The sequence below is a fragment of the Motacilla alba genome, chromosome 6 (genome assembly GCF_015832195.1).
Source record: "Motacilla alba alba isolate MOTALB_02 chromosome 6, Motacilla_alba_V1.0_pri, whole genome shotgun sequence".
Lineage (NCBI taxonomy): Eukaryota > Metazoa > Chordata > Aves > Passeriformes > Motacillidae > Motacilla > Motacilla alba.
The window spans coordinates 19,765,935-19,790,240 of record NC_052021.1 but is presented as its reverse complement, the minus strand read 5'-3'; the positions used below and the strand labels follow the sequence as shown (position 1 = coordinate 19,790,240).

General features: G+C 43.3%; 1 protein-coding gene across 1 annotated transcript; it reads left to right on the top strand.

The window, feature by feature from the left end:
• The first annotated feature begins 10,233 nt into the window (after positions 1–10,233).
• Positions 10,234–11,501, top strand: FGFBP3 (fibroblast growth factor binding protein 3). The gene is made up of 2 exons (XM_038140904.1): positions 10,234–10,471; positions 10,795–11,501. Exon 2 carries the CDS (start codon positions 10,862–10,864, stop codon positions 11,345–11,347), a length of 486 nt encoding a protein of 161 aa, XP_037996832.1. The 5' UTR covers positions 10,234–10,471; positions 10,795–10,861; the 3' UTR covers positions 11,348–11,501.
• The last annotated feature ends 12,805 nt before the right edge of the window (positions 11,502–24,306 follow it).

The following is a 24,306-nucleotide window of genomic DNA, read 5'->3' as shown; positions in this document are numbered from 1 at the left end:
AACACACTTTTTATAACTCAGATCACATATCCACGTATCTACTTATGGATTCAGCACGGTATGTCTGAGGTATTTCACTGACTAAAAGCAGTTCATTTCCATGCCTAACAGTACCACATTTACAATACCATTAACACACAGTGACCTAAAAATAGCTTCTAAATAGCCCTGGTGTCAAAACAGTGCAACCTCACAGATACCTCATCAAAACACTCTTATTAGCCAGTGCCTAAATGTCTGAAACAAAACACAGTTCAGTGCAGCAAAGTACAACTGGTGGGGTTTCCAATGCATACCAAATGCCTCTCCTGTTCAAATAACTCCCACTGTCTTTCCTTCTGTCAGTCTACAAAGTTCCCAGCCACCTGCAGCTCTTGTTCCTTTATTATATACTTGCGATAAATACAAAATTCTTGTGGTCATACAAAAGCTCAAGTAGCAGAGTTTATGGCTATGTGCAACTTTAGCAAATGAAGAATCCAGTGGAAATATCAATGTAAGGAAAACAAGATCATACCTCCGTTGTATGTATCACACCTCTGGTTTTTTTCTTACCCCTCTGATTAGTACCAGATGCCTTAACATTTCAGTTAAACTTTCTGTGAGAAACAGCTGACCTAGGTTGCAGAAAGAGAAACCTGTTACACAACTCAGTTGTCAGAAGCATCTGTTGCTGCTTTGCTTCTGCCAAAATCATGCCTCTTGTGTTGGATTTCAGAGGAGGCACCTACGCACACCATATTGAGCACATTTCCATCACTTGAATATCAGTAAAAATTATTTTGTGAAAAAGTCTTTATTCTTCATAAACTGTTTTTTCCCCTTAACTTGGGAGGTTGAAGTGGCTTTCTGGATATTAAACACCATTAGTCCAGTTCCCCTGGGCTCTGATGTACCTGAGTGGTTTCATCACCATGGTTACAGACTCCCACCACACAGCTTTATCTCATTGAAATAGTTTGACTCCCTTTCCTGAAACCTCTTGCCCTTCCCAGTGTAAAGAGGCACACAGTAGGATGCACCCCCTGGGCATGGGCTATTCCTCAGATTTCTATTCTCTTAAGAACCAAGTTTCATTTACTCCGAAGAAAGGCACCAAGATGTTAAAGGCCTGACTTTTTCCTAGCATAATTGGCTTGAAAAACCTTATTGTAGTCCTGATCTGGTCTGTTATTCCTTCCCAGTCCCTACTTGTGTCTAATCATTGAAGACATTTTAGAAAACCCAGGGCTTATGAATGAATTTCACATTTTTCTTAAGTCGGGTAGCTACACGATAGGAAAACTGCCAATCAGTGGAACTACTGACAGCAGTAAATGAAGTTTGGACTGGTACCCAAGATTTTTCATATGTGCATAGTACGAAATTAATGAAGATGCTAGGGAAAATATAGGTTTATCTTCATCAATCTTGAGATAATTTTAGTTTACTTAAGGTACTGAGAAGACATTCAGAAAATATGTGGAAACTGTTGCTGGGTTCCCTTTTTTCTTTAAAGAAAAATTTCATAGATCTTCCTGCAGTTCAACATTTTAATAGATTTTTAATTAATTAAATTCAGCTTTGCTCCCCCCCCAGTGAGAACACATCACTTTATTTTACTCTTTTCATATTTAAATCTGAACTGGCTGAATGGAGTCTGTATACACTATTTCATGGGCTCACATCTGGTGATGGCTTTTGCATTAAATGTGAGCAAGTTGTCTGAGCTTCTGTTGCAGTCAGGGGAAAGAGTCAGATGTGTCTGGAGCAATTTCCTGAATGAAGTGAAGATAACTTCTTCAGGGTGAGAGTCAAAACTGACTAGACTGACTAGCTGATGGGGGAAAAAGCCAGGGATGCAGGATAGTAAGAGAAAGGGAGTAACAAGATCCAATGAGCAAACAAACCAGTTGTAATCTTTTGCTGTTGGTAACAAAGCTGAACCAGCTAGAGATTTTAAATAAATGAATGCATAAAATAAAACAGACTATAGAATATTTACTAATGCCTAAGTCAATAATATTATCATCAGAGATCAACATAATGACAAATGTTCTTGGTGTACATTTGCTAACAGAAGGAGAGAAATACATAAAAGAGCTGAGTTTCAAGAGATGAAACTGGAAGTTAAGTACTGCCTCTTATGTTTTGGATTATAGCAGAATATTAGAATATGGATAATGGTGATTAATAACCCTAATTTTCACTCGAAGAATGTTTATCCTGTAGTACCAGTCCATCCAAGTTATGAATTATAGTTTCACCAGACTGATACTTCCTTGGTGTGCTACCAGCCTATAGTTTTTAAGCTCTTCAAGGGTTTGAAAACCCCAAACACGTGTTACCATCACAGGTAACACACAGAGCAGCTGTTACTGGGAACAGCGGGGCTTTGGGGACTCAGCAGTTCACTGCAGGCTCCTTTCAGAAAGGGTTTGGATTTTCACTGTACTGCTGACAGCTATGCTACTGAGGAAGTACAAAGTAGTCTGAAAGATGTTTGTAGTGGAAGCCATTTCCTTGAAGTGCGTTCAAAAGTTACTGTGATGATCCTTAGAGGCATCACCTTAGCACAGATGGAACGAGTCCAGGGACAGGGAAATAGAGATAAAACATAATGCCTTTTGTGCTGAGCTGATATCTGACAATGCAAACTGATTTTATTTGCAGCACAGGTCACTGCACTCACTACTACCATCACTTTTTGGTTCCAGATAATGCACAGCAGTTGCTTATCTGAATATACACTACATTTTTTTTTTTTAAGAGAAGCAGCATTTTATTTTGCTTCTGAATAACCCCCTTTGTGAATTTAAGCCTAACTTTCAGTGACAGGCAAGCTAGACAGGCACAAAATTTGAATTGTAAATGCTTTGTTGAGCTTCAGCTGTTGTTCAGTATGCCTTACTTTATAAAGCTGAAACGTGTAATTTTGGGGTGGCACAAGCTAAGCTCAAACAATGCCTCAAGTCATATGCTTCCAAATATATATTCTGTCTTTAAGTGTTGCTACAACACTCCTGCTCCCCTGCAGTCCAATCATGAGAGTCACTCCTGGGAAACACACTGACATAAAATGAAGGAAATCTATATCCAGTAAAAAAAAACCAAAAAAACCCCAAACCCTTGGATGTAGAATAGTAAAATTTTCACATAATTTAATGCCATTGATTATTTACACTAATGTTTCTGCATTACTTAGAAAAATAATAATTTCCTTTCAAAAAATGCTCATTGCTGTCTCTGAGCCTCAGCTGTAAGAGTGTTTCCAATGAAACAGGCAGTTTTTAGCCTTATGTGCTGACTTACACGATAGGATTGTAGAGGCAGAAGACCCATCACTCTTGGCAAAGGTATCATGTGTGGTAAGAAAGGAGAAAAGCCCTGTATGGCATATTGCTCCAGGAACAAAGGCTCTATAACATCAGTCGAGTGCTGCAGGTTACCATGGAAAATACAGGAACTTGAGCACTCCCAAGGGGTTCACTGGGGAGAACTGGATGTGTTGGGCAGAAGGAGTCATTGTGAGTTTAGTAGCCCTTGGGCTGAACAGCTAACATCATGCATGCAATCTTGTACCACAAACCAGATTTTCCCTAGATGTCAGTCTGCTTGCATGCAATCCCACTGCTCTATTGTGCCTGCTACCTGCATCTTCCAAGCACTACAAGCAGCTCCTTCCCTGCAGAGCACTGTCGCTGTGATTCTGTTATTGCCTGATCCAGTAATGCTAAGGGTCTCATCATTATGCTCTTCTAATCAGTCAGGGTATAGAAAAACTATTTTCCATTTTGAATTGAGCCTTTTAGGCCCAGAGAAACCAGGATGCAGAAAGGAGAAAGCAACTTTAGCTGCCTAACAGAAGAAAAGACACAAACCTGACCATGTGGGATGTGGAAACTCAGTGGCCTGTGTAGTGACAAGGCAAATGGAAAAGAGCAGGAATATGGAAGTCAACTGCCTTAAGTAATTTTTACTTGCTTACATTCTTAGTTCTTCTTTTTTCAGGTGTTTTTCTTTGATGTTTCTTTGTTATGGTGTACAGTTTTTTAGTTTATTTGGTATTTATGCAGAGTATAGTTCTACTTAAGAAACACAATATATCAAACTAATTTGAATTTTGTAATACAGGAGCCACCAATTGTATACTGACAGAGTATATAAAGGCTTGCACAGCCTGTGTATTTCTTACCCATAAAAATCACAGTAATTTATAGGACAGGGCCAACTCCATTGTTTGCTTGTATCTAATACACCAGCAGTCTCCCCACTATTTTGGAACTTCAGATAAAACCACAATGTAAAAATAAACATAATCCATAAAAAGAATGGGGTTCCCGTAGGAAAACATCCATCTTTTAGGTACATGACATCTTTCAGAATTATCTCTTCTGACATTTACTTTTTGCTGTAATAGTCTACATATCAGCTCACACCACGGAAAAGCAATCTCCAGCCTTCAGCAGGTGGCAAAAGAATTCAGACCAAATAAACTGACTTTCTGGGCAAGTTAAACCTCCTCCAGTTTCAGGAGAAGTATTTTACCATGGAGATACACAGAAAGCACTATGCATATTGCATTTTCATAAATTACAAAAAAATTACTATTTCTATTATCTTTTACAAAATTAAATTAGACATACCAGGACGGTTTATTGTTATGTTTTATAAATTTGCCATTTAGGTTTTCTGGAATTTTAACTGGAATCTGGTAGTTCAGACCTTTTCTTCTAGAAAGAATTTTTTTAAAACTTGTGTTCCAACATACATCCTTTTTACTCAATTTGTAAGACATTTGAAAGAATTCAGTCTTCTGTTTACAGCCTCTTTGTCAAATAATTATGATTTGTTTCCTCATTAAAAAGCTCTACAATTACATTTTCTAAATTGAAACCCTCATAATTTACATTTTCAGAATGTGAAGTTTCCTTACATTTCATGAAAAGAAGAAAAGAAAGAAGCAGTCCCAGCCCTGTATGATGTTTCCTGGCCTGTGTAGTGGATGGGAGGTTCAGCTCATGCCCAGTCCAGGTTTTCCATCCCCGGCTGTCTGCTCTCCTCGTGCTGTGCCTGCTGCTGCTGCAATAACAGCGTGCTCTCACACCATCTGATACAAGTGTTCCCTGATAACATTTTAATAGATCATCTCCTGCATCGCTTTAGCTCCCCACACCCTCCTGCTCTTTAGCTACTTTTGTCACTTAAATTATGAAATAAGCTTTTCCTGGCATGTTGGTCACCTCCACCACACTGCAGCCAAGAAACAGTGTCAAGATGCATTTCTTGAGCTAATTTTAACACTTTAAATTTCTAGAAATGTTCAGATGAAATGGGTTCCTCCAATCCTTCTGTCTGTGCCTAAAAAAAAGGGGACAAGGGCAATTCAAAAGGGAGCTCGTTTTCCTTCTGCAATACTTGCATGGGGTTTCAGTTGCACGTAGGTCTGTATACCTGTTGCTACATCAAAGGATAATGTATCTCCCACTTCTTCAAACTGACCATAGGATGACCAACCATAAGTCCCATGAAAGGAAATGGTCTTTATGACATTCTAATGGAGTCCTCTGAGTAGTACCAGCTGAAATAAATTCCTTCTGTGATTTTCTTCACTATTTATTTTGAACAAGTTTGAAGAATGGAAAAGGCAAAGCTCAAGTTCAGTCTTTCACAAGACTTATAGTTTTGATCAGCTGATAGAAAAGCCTGGAGTTGTAGGGGTGTTCTAGCAGCTCCCATACCCAGCTCAACAAGGGGCACTGTCAACGCTGAGGTCAGTCTGTTCATTGCACAGTGAAGAATGAAGGTAGGAAATAGTGGTCATGTGGGCTCTCTGCTAATGGAGACTCTTTGGCAAACATTTGAGAAGCAGAAATTAAAAAGCTTTCCAAGTTTGTTTATGAAGGTAAAGAATAAGCACGGCAACCTTTATATGGCTGATAAAACAGCATCCTCACAGTGGAAAGCAGATTACAGAAGAGAACATTTAAGAGGTGGCCTCTTAAATATGAAAAATAACATACTTTTAAAAAATAGCATGTAATTATGCATCTCTAATCAGAAACATAACAATCAGAGTAGAGAATATACAAGTCAGCTAAAGAAAGGAATATATACATGGTGCAAGGAACAAAGCAGCTCCTGTGGAGCACAGGAACCACTACCAAAAACTCAATTCTCTAAGATTTCCTGACCTGGGTGAAAAACAAGGCAATGACTCAGACCAGCTCATGGAAAAGCCTGCAGGGAATGCAAGATGAAAAGATGGTGGATATGTGGAACAATTTCTGTTAAAGCAGATGAATTGAGGAGAAAATGTATTCTGGGATGATTCTGAAGAAGTGCAATGTCCTGGCTTCCAAGAGAGCAATCATCAGCAGCACGATCTGTTGACTGAATGATGGGCATATGGATAGTTTCAAAACAATTCTGCATCATTAGAAATTTATTTATAAATCTCCTGATCAATACTATGCAGTTTCTTTAACTTTTCTATCATTTTGCAAAAAGCTACCTCTTGAACAAAAGGTTGGGTTGAATTTCAGTGGCACTTGGTTGTCAGGGAATGAAAGAAGCAATACACAAACATCTCAAAAACCTGGACAAAGGCATCAGTCTGACCGTAGAGAAGTGCTTAAATAGGATCTAAAGGTAATTGAGAAGGTCAATCTATCTCCCTGTAGACACATTAAATATGATGTTATTCTCTTGAGCTAGTACCAAGAAATTGGAAGATTGATAGCTCAAACAAGAAGGTTAAACACAGCTATGGTCTTGTGTATTTAAACCATTTCAGTTTATGAATCATAAACATTGTTTACACTACCCACTTCTCTGAAAAAGAATTCTCAATGACAAGGCTGGAAATTGTGACTACTTTCCACTCGTAAAACAAAACTGTTTTGCAATCAGTTGCAGTTGTTGCTGCAATCCTAGAAGCTAGAATAAGAGAGATGGATATTATTCTTCATAGTGACTGGAGTTTTTATAAAATACAAATTATTAATTCAATTGAATTTTTAAAGATCAAAACCCTGAAGTCAAAGCCCTAACAGTTTCCTGTGCAATATCTTCAAAGTCTGCAAAGTGGCCTCTAAACATAATATAGGTTTTGCAGTTCAGAGTTAAAACCTAAAGGATAATTTATTCATTGACCAATGAAAAGTGGGATTAAGGCTATGATCTGAACTTCTGAAATAAAAAGATGCATAAGGAGATAGCTTTAATACGTGATTCTCTTTTTACCATTTGCTTTCTCAGTTATTTTCTTTGTTAGGTTAACAAGCTCCTTGTTTAAAACACCTCATCATAAATGAGGTTTTCTAGGTCCGTGATACTCTCATTGCTCTTTTACAGTTGATCTTTATCTTTTTTTGAAGAGTAATGCTTAAACTGGATACAATGCCCCACTCAAAGCCTGGCTTTAGCCCATGCCTTACTTCCTGTGTCTTAGGGCTGATATCTTTATTTCTGCATTTGCCTTTTTTGCTATTGTATGACAGCTGTTGTCTCGCATTCATTGTGGTTCCTGTAGCCTTTCATGCTTTCCTGCAGACATTCTTCCATCAGCATCCATCATCTTGGCTTTTGCAGGTGTTTCAGACCAATATCTTGCACTGTCTCCAGTGAGCTGAGTCTCACGCTTTAGGCTGGTCCTGTGAGTGTTCACATTAACTTGGAATTTGGTTCAGGATCTGGACTGAAGTCCAGGTTACATCCGACATGGTACATCTGTAACTCCTCATTGTAGAGCTCACATGGTAAAGCACACTCTTTATTTCATTAGCTCAGATGGACAGGCCCATTAACTCCCCAGGGATTTGTTTCAGGCTCTCTGCAGAGGCAAGGCAAGTATCTCTGCCACAGTGCACACTAATCATGTTTTCAAAGATAACTCCATAACCAGCTGCTTCTAGGGCTATAAAGGTTATTCAACATAGGGGGACAGTAGGGAAAGAGCAGTCAAAACCCAGCTACAACAGTAACACAGACTAACAAGATTTAAACTGCAAACACAGAACAAAAAGATACAGTGATTTTAGTAATGTAAGAAAGATCTTCCCCCCCACTGTATCCCCATCAAATCCAAGAGAGAAAATTGCAGCTTGTGCAGGAAAATTCACATAAAAGCAATGAGAATCAAAGACTAACACATGCTTTACTGCAAAAGAGAATCACAATCATGGAGGGAAATGTGTGTGTAAATATAGGAGCAGGAGAACATGGCAAAGAATATTAAAGAAGATTAGTTACTGTATGGGTAGGCTAGAGAAATCTCATTCTGGTTTATTTTCTTTCCTTAGCTCCTCAAGTTTAATGACTTGTATGAGATGTAAAGTAAATTGTCCAAAAAAATATAACAGCAATGTGCTCATTAAAATACACAGTAATATTTTTCTCCAAAGCTGATACACTTAGGATAATCTACTATAAAAATTATTTCAAACATATTAGACAGCTCCATTTCACATTGCATAAACAGCAGCAAGAATGTGAAAAATGGACAGAGATCTCAGTGTAATAATACATAACAATTACAGGTGGTCAGAACTTAATTTAAAAGCAACTCCAATGTTTGGTGAACTAAAAGCTAAGACACATGACATGCCTCGTGCTCACAGGAGCCATAGAAGATTTTAAAAGTCACAATGCAGTCCTTTATGATGCCTCATGGTACCCACAGCCCTGAGTCAGATGCCAAGATTCCTCCTACAGCCAGCCCATGGGGAGTCCTCAGCACCCATGAAAGTGAAATACACAATGTGGCATGCTGAGAAAGGAGCCACACAGCTAACAGATCAGCCTTGTCCTTCAGAGGTAGTTAGGTATGTCACTCCAGGCAGCTTCCTCTTGAGATTCTTGATTGTAAACCCTCCCCTCCTATGGTTTGTTGCCCAAGATATTTTATTTCCTTCTCATGGTCCTCTCTCCTCTGCTGTTTCTCTCCAACTCCAAACAACCAACCACGGAGAGCTCTAACTATGCAACGCAGTTAGGAAGTGGGAGAGCTACCTGAAAATGTTCCCCCTCCCCTGAATTAGAGAATCCCGCCTCTTCTCCAGCGGTCATTCTCAGTCTCTCAGCCTCTGCAGAAGTCTTTCATTTTGAGCACAGAAAGATCAATTAGTCAATATCAACTGCTCTTATGATATCATAGTATGAATCATATCATAGAATGGTTTGGGTTGTGAGGGAATTTTCAAGGTCTCCTAGTTCAGCCCCTTCAACAAGCTGGGACATCTTCAACCAGATCAGATTGCTCAGAGCTCCATCCAGCCTGGCCTCAAATCTTTCCAGGGATGGGGCATCTACAGCCTCCCAGAGAAACCTGTTCCAGTGTCTCACTACACTCATTGTAAAAAGTTGCTTCTTTATATCGATCTAAACCTGCTCTCTTTTAGTTTAAACTAATTATCCCTTGTCCTATCACAACAGGCCCTGCTAAAAGTTTGTCCCTATCTTTCTCCTTTTTGTCACAGGAGAAGTCTTCCAGCCCTCTGGCTATTTTAATGGCCCTCCTCTAGACCCACTCCATCAGGTCCATTTCTGTCCTGTGCTGGGACCCCAGAGCTGGATGCAGTGTTCCAGCTGGGGTCTTGCAGAGCAAAGCAGAGGGGCAAAATCCCCTCCCTCACCCTGCTGGCCATACTGCTTTGGATGCAGCCCAGGATGCATTTGGCTTTCTGGGCTGTCAGCGCACATTGCTGGGTCATATCCAGCCCCTCATCCATCAGCAATCCTTCTGGGAAGGGCTGTTCTTGATCTGTTCAATACTGTGAGGGCAGCAGGGAGCTGCTGGTGTAACTTGAGGGCCTGTCATCGTTGTGACATAGTCAGAACAATGAAGAGTTTGGAACAGATGTGCAAAGTACATCATCACCCATGAAACACAAGTACCATGTGGGTTTTGAGATCCTAATTCTTAAAAGAGATTTCTGAAACTGGTGTCTGATATCCCATCCCCAAATCTGCAGTAACATAAAGGTTATGTCTATACCCTCTTCTGGCATTTTTAAAAACACACCCTACAGAGAAAACTCTTACCACATTAAAAAAAAATCATCCTAAATAATCCACACTGATATTCTACTTCCGAAACGAGAATCCCTTTTAACTCCATCAATTGCAAAGGAAAAGAAATAAATTGACTCCCATGCCCCCGGAGGATGCCCGCACAGGCGAGCTGCCGCAGGCCAGCTCGGCTCCCAGGCTCCCTCGCCAGCTCGGAAGGGGGCCACGGTTGCGGGATGGCTTTGTGGTACCGGCGTGCGGCTTCCTCGAACAAAGCGCGAGCGTGTCCCGCGATTTCCTGCGAGCCGGTGCCGTCGGGGCACGGCGCTCCTGGCGTGTCCCCGCGCTGTCCCCCCGCGGGCGGCCGCCTGGGAGGGGCGTCGGCGGGGGCAGTCCCCGAGCATTGATAACCCCGTGCCGGGCCCGCGGCTGGCAGCCGGGGAGCGCCTGCCCCGCACCGCCACGCACCGCACGGCGCACCGTGAGTGCCTCGGGACTGGGAGGAAAACACCGGGCTGCGGGAAAACCGGGTGCGGGGGAAAGGACGGGGTTGCCCCTAGTCGGGTCTGGTGCCACTCGCAGCTGTGATGCCGCACCATGGGCTCCGGCTGCTGCCGTCCAGTTACGGCTTCCTGGCCAGGGTGGTCCCGGGACGGAGCTGACGGATGGACGGACACGAACTAAAAGCCCCGGGGGTGACGAGCCTGGAGGGATAAGCCCGCTCCGCGCCCGGCTCGGGCTGGCGGGACCCCGGAGGCTGCGCTCCGGCCGGGGCACCGCCCGCCACGGTCCGTGTGTCCGCAGGGCGCGGGAGATGCGGCGGGAGGGAGGGCGCCGCGCCGGGACGCCCCGTCGCTGAGGCACGCCGAGGATGAGGCCGCCCCTGGCGCTGCTGGCCCTGGCCGCCCTGGGGGCCGCCGCCGGCGGCGCGGAGCGGGAGGCGGCGGAGGAGGCGCGGGCGGGGCGTTTCTCCACGCCGGAGCTGCAGCGGTGCCGCTGGGAGCTGCGCTCGGCGGCGGGGGCCAGCGAGCTGCGGCTGAGCTGCCGGGCGGCGGGCGGCGGGGCGGCGCGGAGCTGCGCCTACCGCGGGGAGCCGCGGCGCTGCCCGGCCTTCGGCGCCCGCAGCCGCCAGTACTGGCGGCAGATCCTGTCCCGGCTGCGGCGGCGGCCGCACCCCTGCGCCCCGGGAGCGCCGCTCAGCGCCCGCCTCTGCGGCCCGGGCCGGGCCCCCCCCGAGGCGCAGCTGCGCCTGCTGCCCGACCCCGGCCCGGAGCCCTCCGAGGACCCGGCGCAGGCCTACTGCGCCGAGCGGTGGCACTCGCTGTGCAGCTTCTTCGTCGGCTTCTGGGAGGGCTGAGCCGCTCCGGCCCGCGGGAGGGAGCGCGGCCGCCCCGGCTCCGCACCCGGACACTCCCGGCCTCGCCTGCCCTCGGCCAGCGCCGCCAATGCCCCACGACTCTGTCCGCTCTCCTCTTCTACTCCCCAATAAAGCGGTAACTATTTTGTGACAAGAAGCTCGCGTAATTCTTTGTCTCGTCGAAGCCCTGTAACACCTGTAGCACTGTTCCAGTGTGTAACTGATCCGGGTGAGGGCACCTAGGCACTGCTCGTGCGTTCAAGTACCTTAACTTTTTTCAAGGGACACAGATACGAAGAGACAGCTGTTCTCTCCTCAAAATCAGTTTCTATGAGCCTAAAGTTTAAAGTTAGACTGGCTACCCAAGTAGAAAACCATACATTTATACCAGAATAAGAAGTGACTGAGACCTCACTGAACAGTAAGTCCTAGAAAAACCTTTCTTGCTGACAGAGATTTCACAAGCTACATGACCCAGTCCTGTTTCCCACAGAACAGCTGGGCAACTATCTCCGAACACGAACTTGGACAGGGCTGGGTGAGAAACCAGCTGTGAGAATAAAGGCTGAAAAACTCAGAAGCATCTAGGTACAGGAACTGGATTTAGGTAATGAATGACATTTCACCCAGCTAATGGCATACTGTTGAAATAGGCGAGTTGTTTTACCAGGGAAAAGAGGGGTTTGAGAAATACTTTATCCACACAAAATGGGGTACATTTTGGTAAGGAAAGCTTATGCTTCCGTCAGGTGTCTGGGGTCCTACACAGCCCTAGACATCTGCCTATGACCAGGAACAGTTGCAGACTCTTTCTGTAGGGTTTTAAGGATGGCTGTGAGAAGGCCACTAAGAAGTAATCAGGATCTTCCCAGTGGCTCTCACAAGGATCTGGACTGTTGCATGCAGTTCTTAGTGCCAAGACAATTTCCTTTACAGCAAATAGGTGGGCATTGCTCTGTGCAAGCACTATGCCAAAGCTTCATCATCACTGAATGTGGCTTGGATGACTTTTTTTTTTAATGACTGCTCATTTCTCCTTCATGTGCGTACCGCCCAAGCAGCCACAGAGCAGGCTGCTGGCTAGAGCATTGCGCAGTACCTTGCAATAATGCCCAGCTTTGTTTTACTTCCACGGCTCCAGCACAGCAGCTTTGTGCAGTGCTGCTAAGCTTGTATTTCTCACCATCGGATGCAAAGGTGGAACACCATGGCAACCAAGCTGATTACCCACATCACTCTGCATTTAAAAACCCAGCTAGGAACTCTGAACAAATTCATTGTTTACCCAAGAGGCAGAAGAAAGAAGAGGATCCCTTATTCTATGTTTAACCACAATATTTCCCTGAGTCTCCAAAATAGCTTGAAGTCTTCCTTTTAGCACCACTAACTAATAAAATACAACAACCCAAGAGACTGTATTCATTGCATTTACTGTGGTTAATAACACCAAAGCCTAGTGCTGAATAGCAAACAAATACTCAGTTTTTCTACTGACAAACTGATTTGCAGATCCCAGATCCCCTGGGAAAACATTGTGAGATCCTCAGATTTGCTTTTAAGGGGGAAGACCATGGCTTTTTGCTTCCTATGGCAACATTTTCATCCTCTCACACAGTTGGATAACAGCTGCCACCACCAGCTAAGGCAACCAAACCAGAAACACTTCCTAGCCAAGATCTTCACTTCCAACAGAAACAATTCCTTTTAGTCCTGTGGCAGCTCCACAAGACGTACTCATTACACTTCCCACCCCTGGATTTAGTTTGGCTCCCCTGATCTGCCCATGCCCCCACTCTGCAGCCACCCTTTACCTCTGCTCTCCCATTGCAGCTGTGGCAGTCCTTCACCACTGCTCTAGGTCCTGGCTCGGCTGGCTCCTGTCATCACATCCTTCCTTCCTCAGCACCTCCTGACTGTCCTCAGCAAGGAGAGCCAGCGTGGCCAACCTGCCAGGCCCAAACCCTGACCGTTTATCCCGTTGGCCTGATAAGCTCTTCCCTCCCAGAGGAAGGTGGTGCTGGGAATAATAAACCTTTCCCATATGCAGCTGCTGCTTGGGCTGTCATCACAAGGGTGCCATCAGGACACTTGGTGTGTTTTTCAAGGAAAAGCATAAGCTACCTTAAAAAAAAAAAAAAAAACAACAAATGATTGACATTTTAGCTTCTGGAAATGAATTCTGGGAGCTCTAACTCAAGGAGTTTTCAGAGGCAAAAAAATAAAATCATCTTTGTGCCATATTGCAGACAGCATTGTTTTCTTTCCTCTGCTGCTGAGCTCATCTCTGTATCTGGAGGTTCCAACAGAACCTTGAAAGCTGGCAATACCATTTCCTGATTTTCCTTTGGAGAAAAATCAGTGATGCTGAATCTGGGCATACAATTAGTGTGTCTAGCTTTAATTGCTGTCTTTATATGTAGAAAGCCCTTGATCCTATTAAATAGCACTAATCTCTCTTTCACCACTTTCTAATTTTGAAGGAACAATTAGAAGATGTTACTGTAATTTGCAAGGTTGAAGAAGGCAGTAAGCTGTCTTGCTGCGTGTAGCAACTCTTTCCTGTAAAGTGACATCAAAAAATAAATGGAATGGAAGTACTCTTTCATCACTGTCTGAACAGAGCTTGTACCACAATGGATCTGGAGTTGCATACCCCAGACTTTGAGCAGTTCAGTCTTTTGTCCCAGTCGACAACAGGAATTATTCTTTCCTGGGTTCTGCACTAGGCATTTCCTTCTGGAAGATGCTGATTTTCCCTTTCAGTCTTTATTAATTCCTCTGAATTCAGAGGTTCAACAAATGAAATCTGCTTAGGCAGTCACAGCTCAACCCTCTGCTCTACCAGTTGTACTTGCCTGCATTTGCATATTAATGTTTCCACGTGTAATTTTGACACTGATGCTTCCTACTTGAGTTTATGACCAGCCTGTGCTAGGGGAGTCTGCGAAGGGATGCAATTTTTTTGGAGGTTTGTGGTGCAATTTAAAAGCCATCAGACTATTAGCAAATAAGAATAAGGTGGAGACACAGAAAGAATAAAAAGAAATGAAAAATTTAAAAAGCAACTATTCAAGCTGGAGCTCTTTGGATAACGGAACCTGAAATCTTTGGGAATCTCTCTTTAATTGCCCCTGACATATTTCAGGCCTCCCTTGTGCTGTGAACCCTATGTAAGACTTACTGTAAAGCCAAGCAGCACATGAGCTAAGTGAACGGCAGGCTTTGTCAATTTGCCAAACAACAAATCCCTCGTCTGTTATAATCTGGATTTTTTAAGAATTCCAAGCTCAGTTCATGAGCACAGCTACATGAAAGAGGCTCTTAACCATACAGTATTACAGAGTTTAGATTAACTTTCTCAGCCCTCATACTCCTTTTTTACGTGGAAGGGATCTGTAAAGTACAAGTATGAATAAAATATCTACAGCTTCAAAAGAAATAATTTTAGGGCTTGGCCTCACCTGCCCTGTGCTGTGCCCTGTGAAGTGTGAGCAGGCTGTGCTGCCTCTCAGAAGGTAGATGCTTTGCCCAGTTTATTTCAAGCCCTCCTCAGGTAAATGATGCACGTTCCGTGGAGGCGCAGGCCGCGCTGAGCCCGCAGTGCCGACAGCCGAGAGCGGCACGGCCCGAGCTGCGGCTCCGGCAGCCCTGGCAGCCCCGGCTCCCACAGCCCCGGCTCCCACAGCCTGGGCAGCTCCGGCTCTCACAGCCTGGGCAGTCCCGGCTCTCACAGCCCCGGCTCTCACAGCCTGGGCAGTCCCGGCTCCCACAGCCCCGGCTCCCACAGCCTGGGCAGTCCCGGCTCTCACAGCCCTGGGCAGTCCCGGCTCTCACAGCCCCGGCTCTCACAGCCTGGGCAGCTCCGGCTCCCCGGCTCTCACAGCCCCGGGCAGCAGGGACAGACACGGAGCGTTGGCCCCCGGGGTCTCAGCACCCCAGGGAAACACGCAGCTGTTTCAGTGAGAGAAGATAAATAAAGAATAAATAAACAAATAAATAACTATAGTGTCTCTTGATAGGTGTATTCCAGAGCTCTGTCCTCGCTGCTGTCCCTCGCAGCCTGGACAGGCACAGGCGCTGCCTTACCGAGGGCTCTGCTGGGCACACACTGCACCGTCCCGCGCCAGCGCCTCGGCGGTTCCCACACCCGTTTTACACCCACAGCAGAACTGTTGGACCAGCTGGAGAAGCTTTCATGTTCATCTGCTAGAGGAAACCTAGGAATAATTGCTCCATGTAAAATAAGACTTCTTAGGACTAAGTTGTAGTTAATTTTAGGCTCTAACAGGACATTATTTTCTGGCATAAAATGAGAAAATGTTTGATGGAAGCATCATGGTAAAATGCAGAACTAATTTCTTATTACACATTCACAAAGTACTAAAATATCTATTAAACAAAGGAAATCCGTAGGACAAAATCTGGTCCAATTATAGATATCCAAATCCTAAAATACAAAGTTGTATGTAATATCTACTTAAGCACACATTCTTAATTTAATAAAAAAATATCTTAAAGAATTTCATTCTCCACATTATTTACAGAGCCCATATTTAATCTGACTACTGGACCCAGCAGATATTCTTTCATGAGTAAATTAAAGTCTTAGGTCTTAAAATGTCTATAGGGCTTGAATTCTTGGTTGAAAAAGAACAAAAAAAAATCCTAATTAAAGTTTTGTTGGTTTTTTTTTCACACTGCGGTTGTAACCAGAAAATACATTAGATGTATCATCCTTGGAGTTAGTTTAGTGAAATGCAAGAGAAGGAAGCGTAGTGGCTAACCTTTTAAAGCAGTGTTTCTTTTCAATTTAAAAAAGTAACTGTGCACTTCCCAAAGTCACGATCCTTAGCAGCAGCATGATTTGCACTAACAGGAGCAAATATAGCCTCAACTCCATGTGTTTGCTGCTCCTTTTTTAACTTTAAGAGCAAAACCTTCCAAAATTATGAATAAATTTGTCACCGGTATTCTTTTGATGGGAAAAGACTAACAAGACAGCCACACAAGACAGTATTATTTCTTGTTGGTCAAGACAAGATGCTGAGGATTTCGAGCTGATCTTTTGTTTCTGCTCGAAGACAAATGGTATAACATTTATATGCATGCTTCTGTCCTGACAGCAGACGGCTTCAGCACGACTCTCGCTGAGAGCTAATGGCTCTTGGGGATGCTGCTCTCTGAAGTCCCTGGGCATGAAATGGTCTCTCGCAATTCATCTCCCGTTAATAGCAGCTCCAAGACTACAGTGTCTCTTTTTTTTTTTTTTTTTTTTTTTTTTTAAGTTCTTTTATCCCTGGCTGAAGCGGCCTGTGTTCCCATTGGAGCCGAGAGGGTGTAGTGTGATGGTTTTCTCCCCTCAGCTCTATTCTCTCGCAGCCCTCAGCAGACGGCGGGGCCAGCTGGAGGCCCTATGGCAGCGGGGCCCGGTGTCATCCCACCCAGCACGGGGCCAATGAACGCCTGCAGCCACCGCCCGCCGCGCACGGACACACGGACAGCATCTCAATGGCCTCGGGGCTCTGCAGAGCGCTATGGGGCCCGGCCCATGGCACGGACACACGGACAGCATGTCAATGGCCTCGGGGGCTCTGCAGAGCGCTATGGGGCCCGGCCAATGGCACGGACACACGGACAGCATCTCAATGGCCTCGGGGCTCTGCAGAGCGCTATGGGGCCCGGCCCATGGCACGGACACACGGACAGCATCTCAATGGCCTCGGGGCTCTGCAGAGCGCTATGGGGCCCGGCCAATGGCACGGACACACGGACAGCATCTCAATGGCCTCGGGGCTCTGCAGAGCGCTATGGGGCCCGGCCCATGGCACGGACACACGGACAGCATCTCAATGGCCTCGGGGCTCTGCAGAGCGCTATGGGGCCCGGCCAGTGGCAGCGGGAACGGGACGGCTCCTTTCAATGGGCGTCTCTGGGCCGGAACATTGCGGGGCCGCGGTCATGCAGGAAAACAGCAGCAGAAAACAAAAGGTAGTTTGGTTTAAGAAAGAAGTTATTATAGACCCAAGGGAGATAAATCTTCTGTTTTCATTTCTGGGAGACGAGGTAGCCCTGGGGCGGGGGCCAGCCGTGTGCAGGGGGCACTATGGGGAAAACACGGGGCTGGGACACCAAGAGGAGCCAGCTGGCCCTTTCTGCCAGCACCAGGCTGGTGGGGAGAGCCCAAATCACCTGGCAGTGGTTGCCTTCTTCCTTTTAATGTGCCCATGTGGTAAACGTGGCTTAGTAATGAAATAACATCACAAAATGACATGTATGTGCCTAATGATACCACAGTATAATCAGCCACAGCTTGGTCTGCCTTTTACATAGGTCCTCCTCACCTGCAATCGTTGTGCAGATGTTTCATTGCCTTCTTCACACTCTTTGCTGCCTCAGGAGATCAGACTCTGATGCTCAGGTCTGTTTCCACCTCTGCCCACAACCTGATGGAGTAGTGGGACTCTCAACAGTGCTAGTTCTTTTCAAATTATTCAAACTAGACTTCTTCTGGGAAATTTGGAGCTAACCCCTGAATGAGGTTAATGAAAATATTTCCATCACACATCAGTTGCAGCAGAAGTCATATGCACTTGAGAGGAAGTACCAGCTAATTTTAAATCAGTGAAAGAGTGAGTAAGAAATTGGCATAGGTAACTCAGAAGATAAGGCTGGAAAAGTAATAATTTCCTGAAAGATGATCGGGCATTTGTTTTTTTTATTATTACAGTCTAGGTAAGGAGTAAGTACATATAAATATTCTTTGTAAATTTAAAACAGTGGTTTGTTGGATACCCTCTCTTTTCTAGGCATCTTAGGGATCCTGTTCAGCACAGGCTTCTGCTGTTTACCCAGTTATCCCACACGGGCACCCCAAGCCTGGGGAATATTGTGAGGGGTGCGTGGCCATTGTCACTCAACACCCAGAGCAAACTGAAGCCATCTCCAGTCTAGTGACAAGCATAAACAATATTTACCAACACCATTTATAAAGAAATATAAAATAAAATAATTACAAAAAAAAAAAAAAGTGGTCTAAAGTCTAATGTGGGGTGGGTGTGAAGGGACAGAGATTTAAGGCTAACAGAGTTTTCAGCTACGTTTCTATTGGTAAATTAACCTTTCCAAGACCTTCAATAATTGCTTGAGGCTGTAGAAAGGTAGCTTCTGTCAGATCTTCTCTCTTTAACTCCTAGGGACAGCTTTTATGGACTCTCATAGAAATGCATTATCATTCAACTTCGTGTGTGTGTCTGCGTGAGCTCACCCCAGTGAAGAGCATCCTTCCCTCAGCAAAACGGCTTTTCCAGCTGCTGCTGCTCTTGAGTTGCATTAAGGTTCTAACTGGAAGAAGTCATAACAAGAAGTATGATTTCTGTTAGGTCTGTTAAACCAACACGGCCATGCCACTGCCAAGACTGACTTGGAAGAGCAGTAGGATGTAAAGGGAGAAAGCCCCCACTGCCTCCCAATGTATTAAAATGAGCCACTAACACAATACTGATGCGGTAAGTCAGGGCAATATGCAAATGGCTGCATGTCCCAGAAACCCTAATCCTATCAAGAATGCAGAAGATGTTAATTTGGCCATCTTTCACAGCTCATAAATCTATCTGTAGCAAAGCCAGGCTGGCAGATGTCATCCACTAGCACTTGGAGGCTGGCAGTCTCGGCATAGATGCCCGATCATGCCTCAGTAAAGACCACTGAAGAGCATTGTTTGTGTGGCCTGAGGGCAGCTTCTCACATTTTGCTACAATAGAGGAAAACAGTGGGAAACGTGAATGAGTGATTGGCAGAACTGGTGGTCTTGGTTGTCCTGCTTTCCACATACAGATTTCACAGCTACAGATTTCACATGCATTTTTCAGCAGCAGCAAGCAGATTAGTCTACCTTGTTCTCAAAAGTTAGTGATGTATGTTCTCCAAATTAAGCTTTTGAATCCTAAACTATAAATACAGGCTGGATATAGTTCCTTTTCTCTCAGGCAGATACTCCTTACCTACTTCAAACAACATAAAAGAGCAAACAGCTTTATTATGATGTGATCTTACTCCTAAGATTTAACATCTAGAATAGAAATATTCTATTTCAAAGGAAGCAAAGGTCTGTAAATAAAATATCTCTATAGTGATATACTCATTTTATCCTTCTTAAATACAAGCTTTGAAGGTACCAGTTGCAATATAGCTTCTTTAATACCAGCCAGAATTAATCTAATTTTTTGCAGTGAGGGTGGTAAAATGGTAGCACAGGTTGCTCAGAGGGGTGATAGATCACCCATCCCTGGAAATATTCAAGTTGGACACGGCTCTGAGCAACCTGATGACGCAGTTGAAGATGTCCCTGCTCATTGCAGGGGTTTGGACTAGATGAGCTTTAAGGGTCCCTTCCTACCTAAACCATTCCATGATTTTGTAATAATTTGCTTTTAAAAGGTGTATATTGAAAACACCACAGCAGGTATTTTTGTGTGAAGTTACCTGGGAGCAAGGTGGATGAACCTCACTTTTATGAACTGAAATGTCTTTCAGCTTCTCAGTGGATATTGTGACTATCACAGAACTCCATGTCAAATCACTTTATTACAGCACTGGGCTGAAAAAAGAAACAAGACAAAATTATAAAGAATGCTGTGGAGAAACAGGAGTTCCCAGCAATAAAAATGGCACGTGACTGTCTGCTATTACAGGTAAAGACATCCCCATGGAAACTGCTGTTCATTTAGGATGCGTGCATTCCTGTCACAAGCCACCCACACCAATTCATTTTAGATCATGAAGCTGCAGCCCCACAGAACAGATTTCTCATGGTTGTTCACAGGGTCTAGAGAAGTGCAGGCTCTGAACCGAGAAGCTGAGCTGCTTAATGCTGGCAAATCCCTGCTCTCTGCAACACGGGAGAAGGTGCAAAAGGCAGCCACAGTTAAATAAAGCAGATGGGTCTAAAGAGACAGAATGTTGCAAAGAAGAAGAAACCCGAATAAAGTCAGTTTTAAAACTTAAGGACATAATGAATTTGCTTGGGAAATCCTGGTTGCATTTTACCATTAGAATTAGATATGATAGGGGAGAATGCATTGTGTCTAATGATGAGATGATAACTATTCCAACTCAATAACCTAAAATCACTATTGCTAAATTATGGTATAAATATAGTTCTGATTAATTTTCTGGACACTAACAGAATTAAGAGGCAAATGTGTGTTTACAGATATAATTCAATATGCTAAAACTAGTAGCTCAGTGAGTCCAAACCCACCATTTTAAGTAGGTTAAAGATGCTGAACCACAAACTCCACAAAATAAGCACTGTAAATTCCATCCAGTGGAGGAGACATATTAAACACTATTTTGCGCTTTGTTTCTTTTTTTAAAGGAAAACATGTTATTTATTGATATTGCAGTAAAACATCTGTAATACATAACAATGCACCCTATCACACAATAATATCTAAGCTGTTAATTGTACAAAGTCACATGATTATTCTTTCTTCTTTACAAAAAGCTAAACACAGCTGAAACTTGATATATGAAATATTTAACTCATACATTTTGTTCAACTGCTTTACTGAACAGCTAGTATTTCTGAGAAAGGGGAGGGAAGTCTCAGAAGACATAGAGGAGGCATACCTAAACCTAAGTGTTTATGGACTATTTTATATAAGTCCTTGGCTTTTAAAATTTGCCACAAGGTTCTCATATCTCTTGCAAAGTATTGTCATGATTTCAGTATTTCTGCTGGACTATGTCCCTACAGCTGACACATGGTACTCACATGAATAAAACTATCCAAAGCTTTAAAGCATGTCCCTGAATAAATCTATTTATACTAATGTGAAATTTTCCTTTTAACTGAAATATTCCACTTAACTGCTCCAGGTCTGAAATTATTATTATTTCTTTCTGCATTTTATAAATATCTGTTCTTTTCATTAGTCTTTCTAAATTTATAATTGAATAAGAACACTTTTAATAGCAGGTGGTATTTCAGAAGTGCTTTGGAATATGGTCTAATATACAATTACATAAAAAAAGCAGGTTTCCGTATTTGTCCAGTCCTATCCATAATGGGTTATTCCCATTGGAATTCCTCCCAGGACTTATCTGTTCTGAGCTACGTTTGAGAATTGCCGGAAATGAGCTAGCTCATCATTCTGCCTCTCCCCTTCATTTTGAGTCTGATTAAACTAATGCCAAGAGGCTTTTAAAGCTGCCCAAAATGCTTACATGGCATAAATAAGTAGGATGTTGGATAGAAGGTTCACTGTAAGTTTTTTATTTCAGAAATTCAGCAATCTGACACACTGACAAAAAAGAGCAGCATGTTTCTCTAATTTTTCCTCCTTATCAAGACACTTGGTGCCTTTCACTCTAATTTAGTGTGGACTATTTCCCTGACCTTGTGGTGTACCACTGACCTGATTTTCTGTTAATGTAGTTGCCACCACTCTCAGATGCTCAGTCAATTACACCCACGCCCCTGCACCTGTCCTTTTTTATAAACCTCATTTTTTTTCTCAAGGTCTGTTCTGCACCTTCAGAAATCCATCTCTCTAGTAATGTGTTAAATGGTTCTCCATTTGGAGATTTACTACCAATAAGAGAAACCTATAATTTTGCAGTTTCTAGTGCATTTTCACATTCCTAATATCTCAAAATAAGCTTTAACCATAGCCCATTTAGTTTGAAGTCAGATTTATTTCACTGTCTGATTACCTGGTTTAGAAGCTTTGCATTAAATAACACCTTTGACAAAATGTACTTCAGGGGCCTCATGTTATTACTGGACCTATGCTGTCTGTACAAATTGCACTTATTTATGTAGTTTTTTGATTATTTATAAATCTTGAAGTTTTAGTACCCAACTGCTGAGTGGGTAAATACTGGATTAGACTTTGTTTGATGGAAACAAGTGCTCTAATGAATACTTGTTATTCAAAACAAACCTCTTTAATTTCAAATCTAATTAGTTAATTTCATGTTTACTATGCTTCAGTAAAATACTTTTAAATAGGGAACCATGATCAGACATTGGTCATCATATACAGGTTTATTTATTTAAAGATGACACTTTTGGACTGCTTAGTAGCTCACTCTATCATTAATTAAAACAATACTTAATATGACTGCTGTCAGCTTCTACTTCGACTAAAAAGCTATTAGATACAATATCCCCCTCAGCTGGGTCATAACTATTATACAGACGAATTGATTTACTGTTACTTATTTTTGTAAGAAAATCTGTTTTTTCCTTTCATAGAATCACAGAATCAGTAAGATTGGAAAAGCCCTCGAAGATTAAGTCCAACCTATTTGCTTAATTTATTTACCTGCTTAATTTACTTACCAGATTCTTTATCAGGCTAGTTAGAAATTCTATTTCTGTGCACATCTATTGATCTATGATGCCCACAGCCCCACAAAATTGAATAGATTTCTTGTGAAATAAGTATGAATGAAGAAATTTATTGTGAAATAAGCTTCCAAATGTATTGCTAGCAAAGGTTACCTTTTTGAAGAGCAGCTGGACAGCACAAAGCCAGACATCTCTGGCCCTGAAAAAAACTACTACTTCCCAGTCCATTCCTCAGGCTACTTCTATCAGATACACTATTCAGTATTAATCCTTCCCCATATGTACCACTCCAGATCTGTACACAGTATCAGCAGGTGACACAAAGCTGCTTTTCCATCTATAAAAGGCCTCACTCACACATTCTTAGGCGCTGGTGCATCTTCTTTTGCTCCATAAACAATTCACATTTGTTTTACATGTTAAGATGCAACTTCTGCTGTGGTCTTTTAAAAACTGAAATGGTCCTAGCTTAGAAACTCTGCAAGGAAGTGTTCCCCTGGCTGTGTCACTGCACATGTCAGGAGCCACCCCAATCACCTTTGGTGCCACCCAGGAAGATCCCAGCTGAAACACGCTCATCGAAGAACCACCTTTACCAAGATTGCAGATAGAGAGATGGATCTCACCTCCACTTCCTTTGAATTTCCCGGTTTCATTAAAATCCCCACCTTCCCATACACATCCTACCACTGTACAGAATCCAGGTGGATAATTTAATGCGACACACTTTGCTCTTACGCTGTCTACAGGGGGTTTTCATCTTGTCTCTAATAAATCAATGCTTCAAAACCAAAGTTTTGAAGACCTATTATGCAGGGCATTTGCCTTTGGTATTTAAACCCTGTTTATTTTCTTGCACACACTTTTCCCCAGGTCTAACATTGATGTTTTGAAGTGGCTGCAACTTTCCCCTTCCAAAACAGGTGTGGTCTTCTCAAAAGGAGTCCCATAATGTCCACACATCAGTGTTTGCTTTTTTATGTCAAATGTAAATTGGGAAGCTGATGTACCATGATTACTTTGGCCATTCCTAATACTTATATTTGCTATTCCTAACATGCCTTTTCAGTGTGTGTAGAATTTGCCTTTCTTTTTTTGCAGGTTATTTCTTCTATTCTATTTCTCCTGTCTGTCTTCTCTCAGTTGCCAACCTTGCCCTTTTTAGGGCAGAACTTCTCATCTTCAAGCCAATCACCTACATGCTTTTTCTTTTGTGTTCTCCTCTGGTTGCCTGTAGCTTTTTCTGATCTAGTGAGCCACAGGGAGAGGGAAAAAACCCTTTGATACCCTCAGAAGCACCACTGCTTATGCTTGCTGCACAGGGACAAGACGAGGGACACACCTCCTCTTATGCCCTCCACGGTAGGACGATCTCCACCTCCTACTGCAACTTAAGCACAGCTCCAAGAACCAGAGAGGGGCAGGCGTCAGTCAGTCTCACTGCCAGGTCACTGAAGGCAAGAAAGCAGCCTTCAGCTCAATACCAATCAAGTCTCTATTTTTTTAAACTGGAAGGCAGAAGAAAAGCCACCCATGGGGCTGTTTCCAGTGAAAGAGAAAATCCATTTCATTATATTAAGTTCAGAAGAATGACCGAAGAAGG

Excerpts from the sequence above, each read along its gene's own strand:
- FGFBP3 (XM_038140904.1), top strand. The coding sequence starts at position 10,862 with ATGAGGCCGCCCCTGGCGCTGCTGGCCCTGGCCGCCCTGGGGGCCGCC.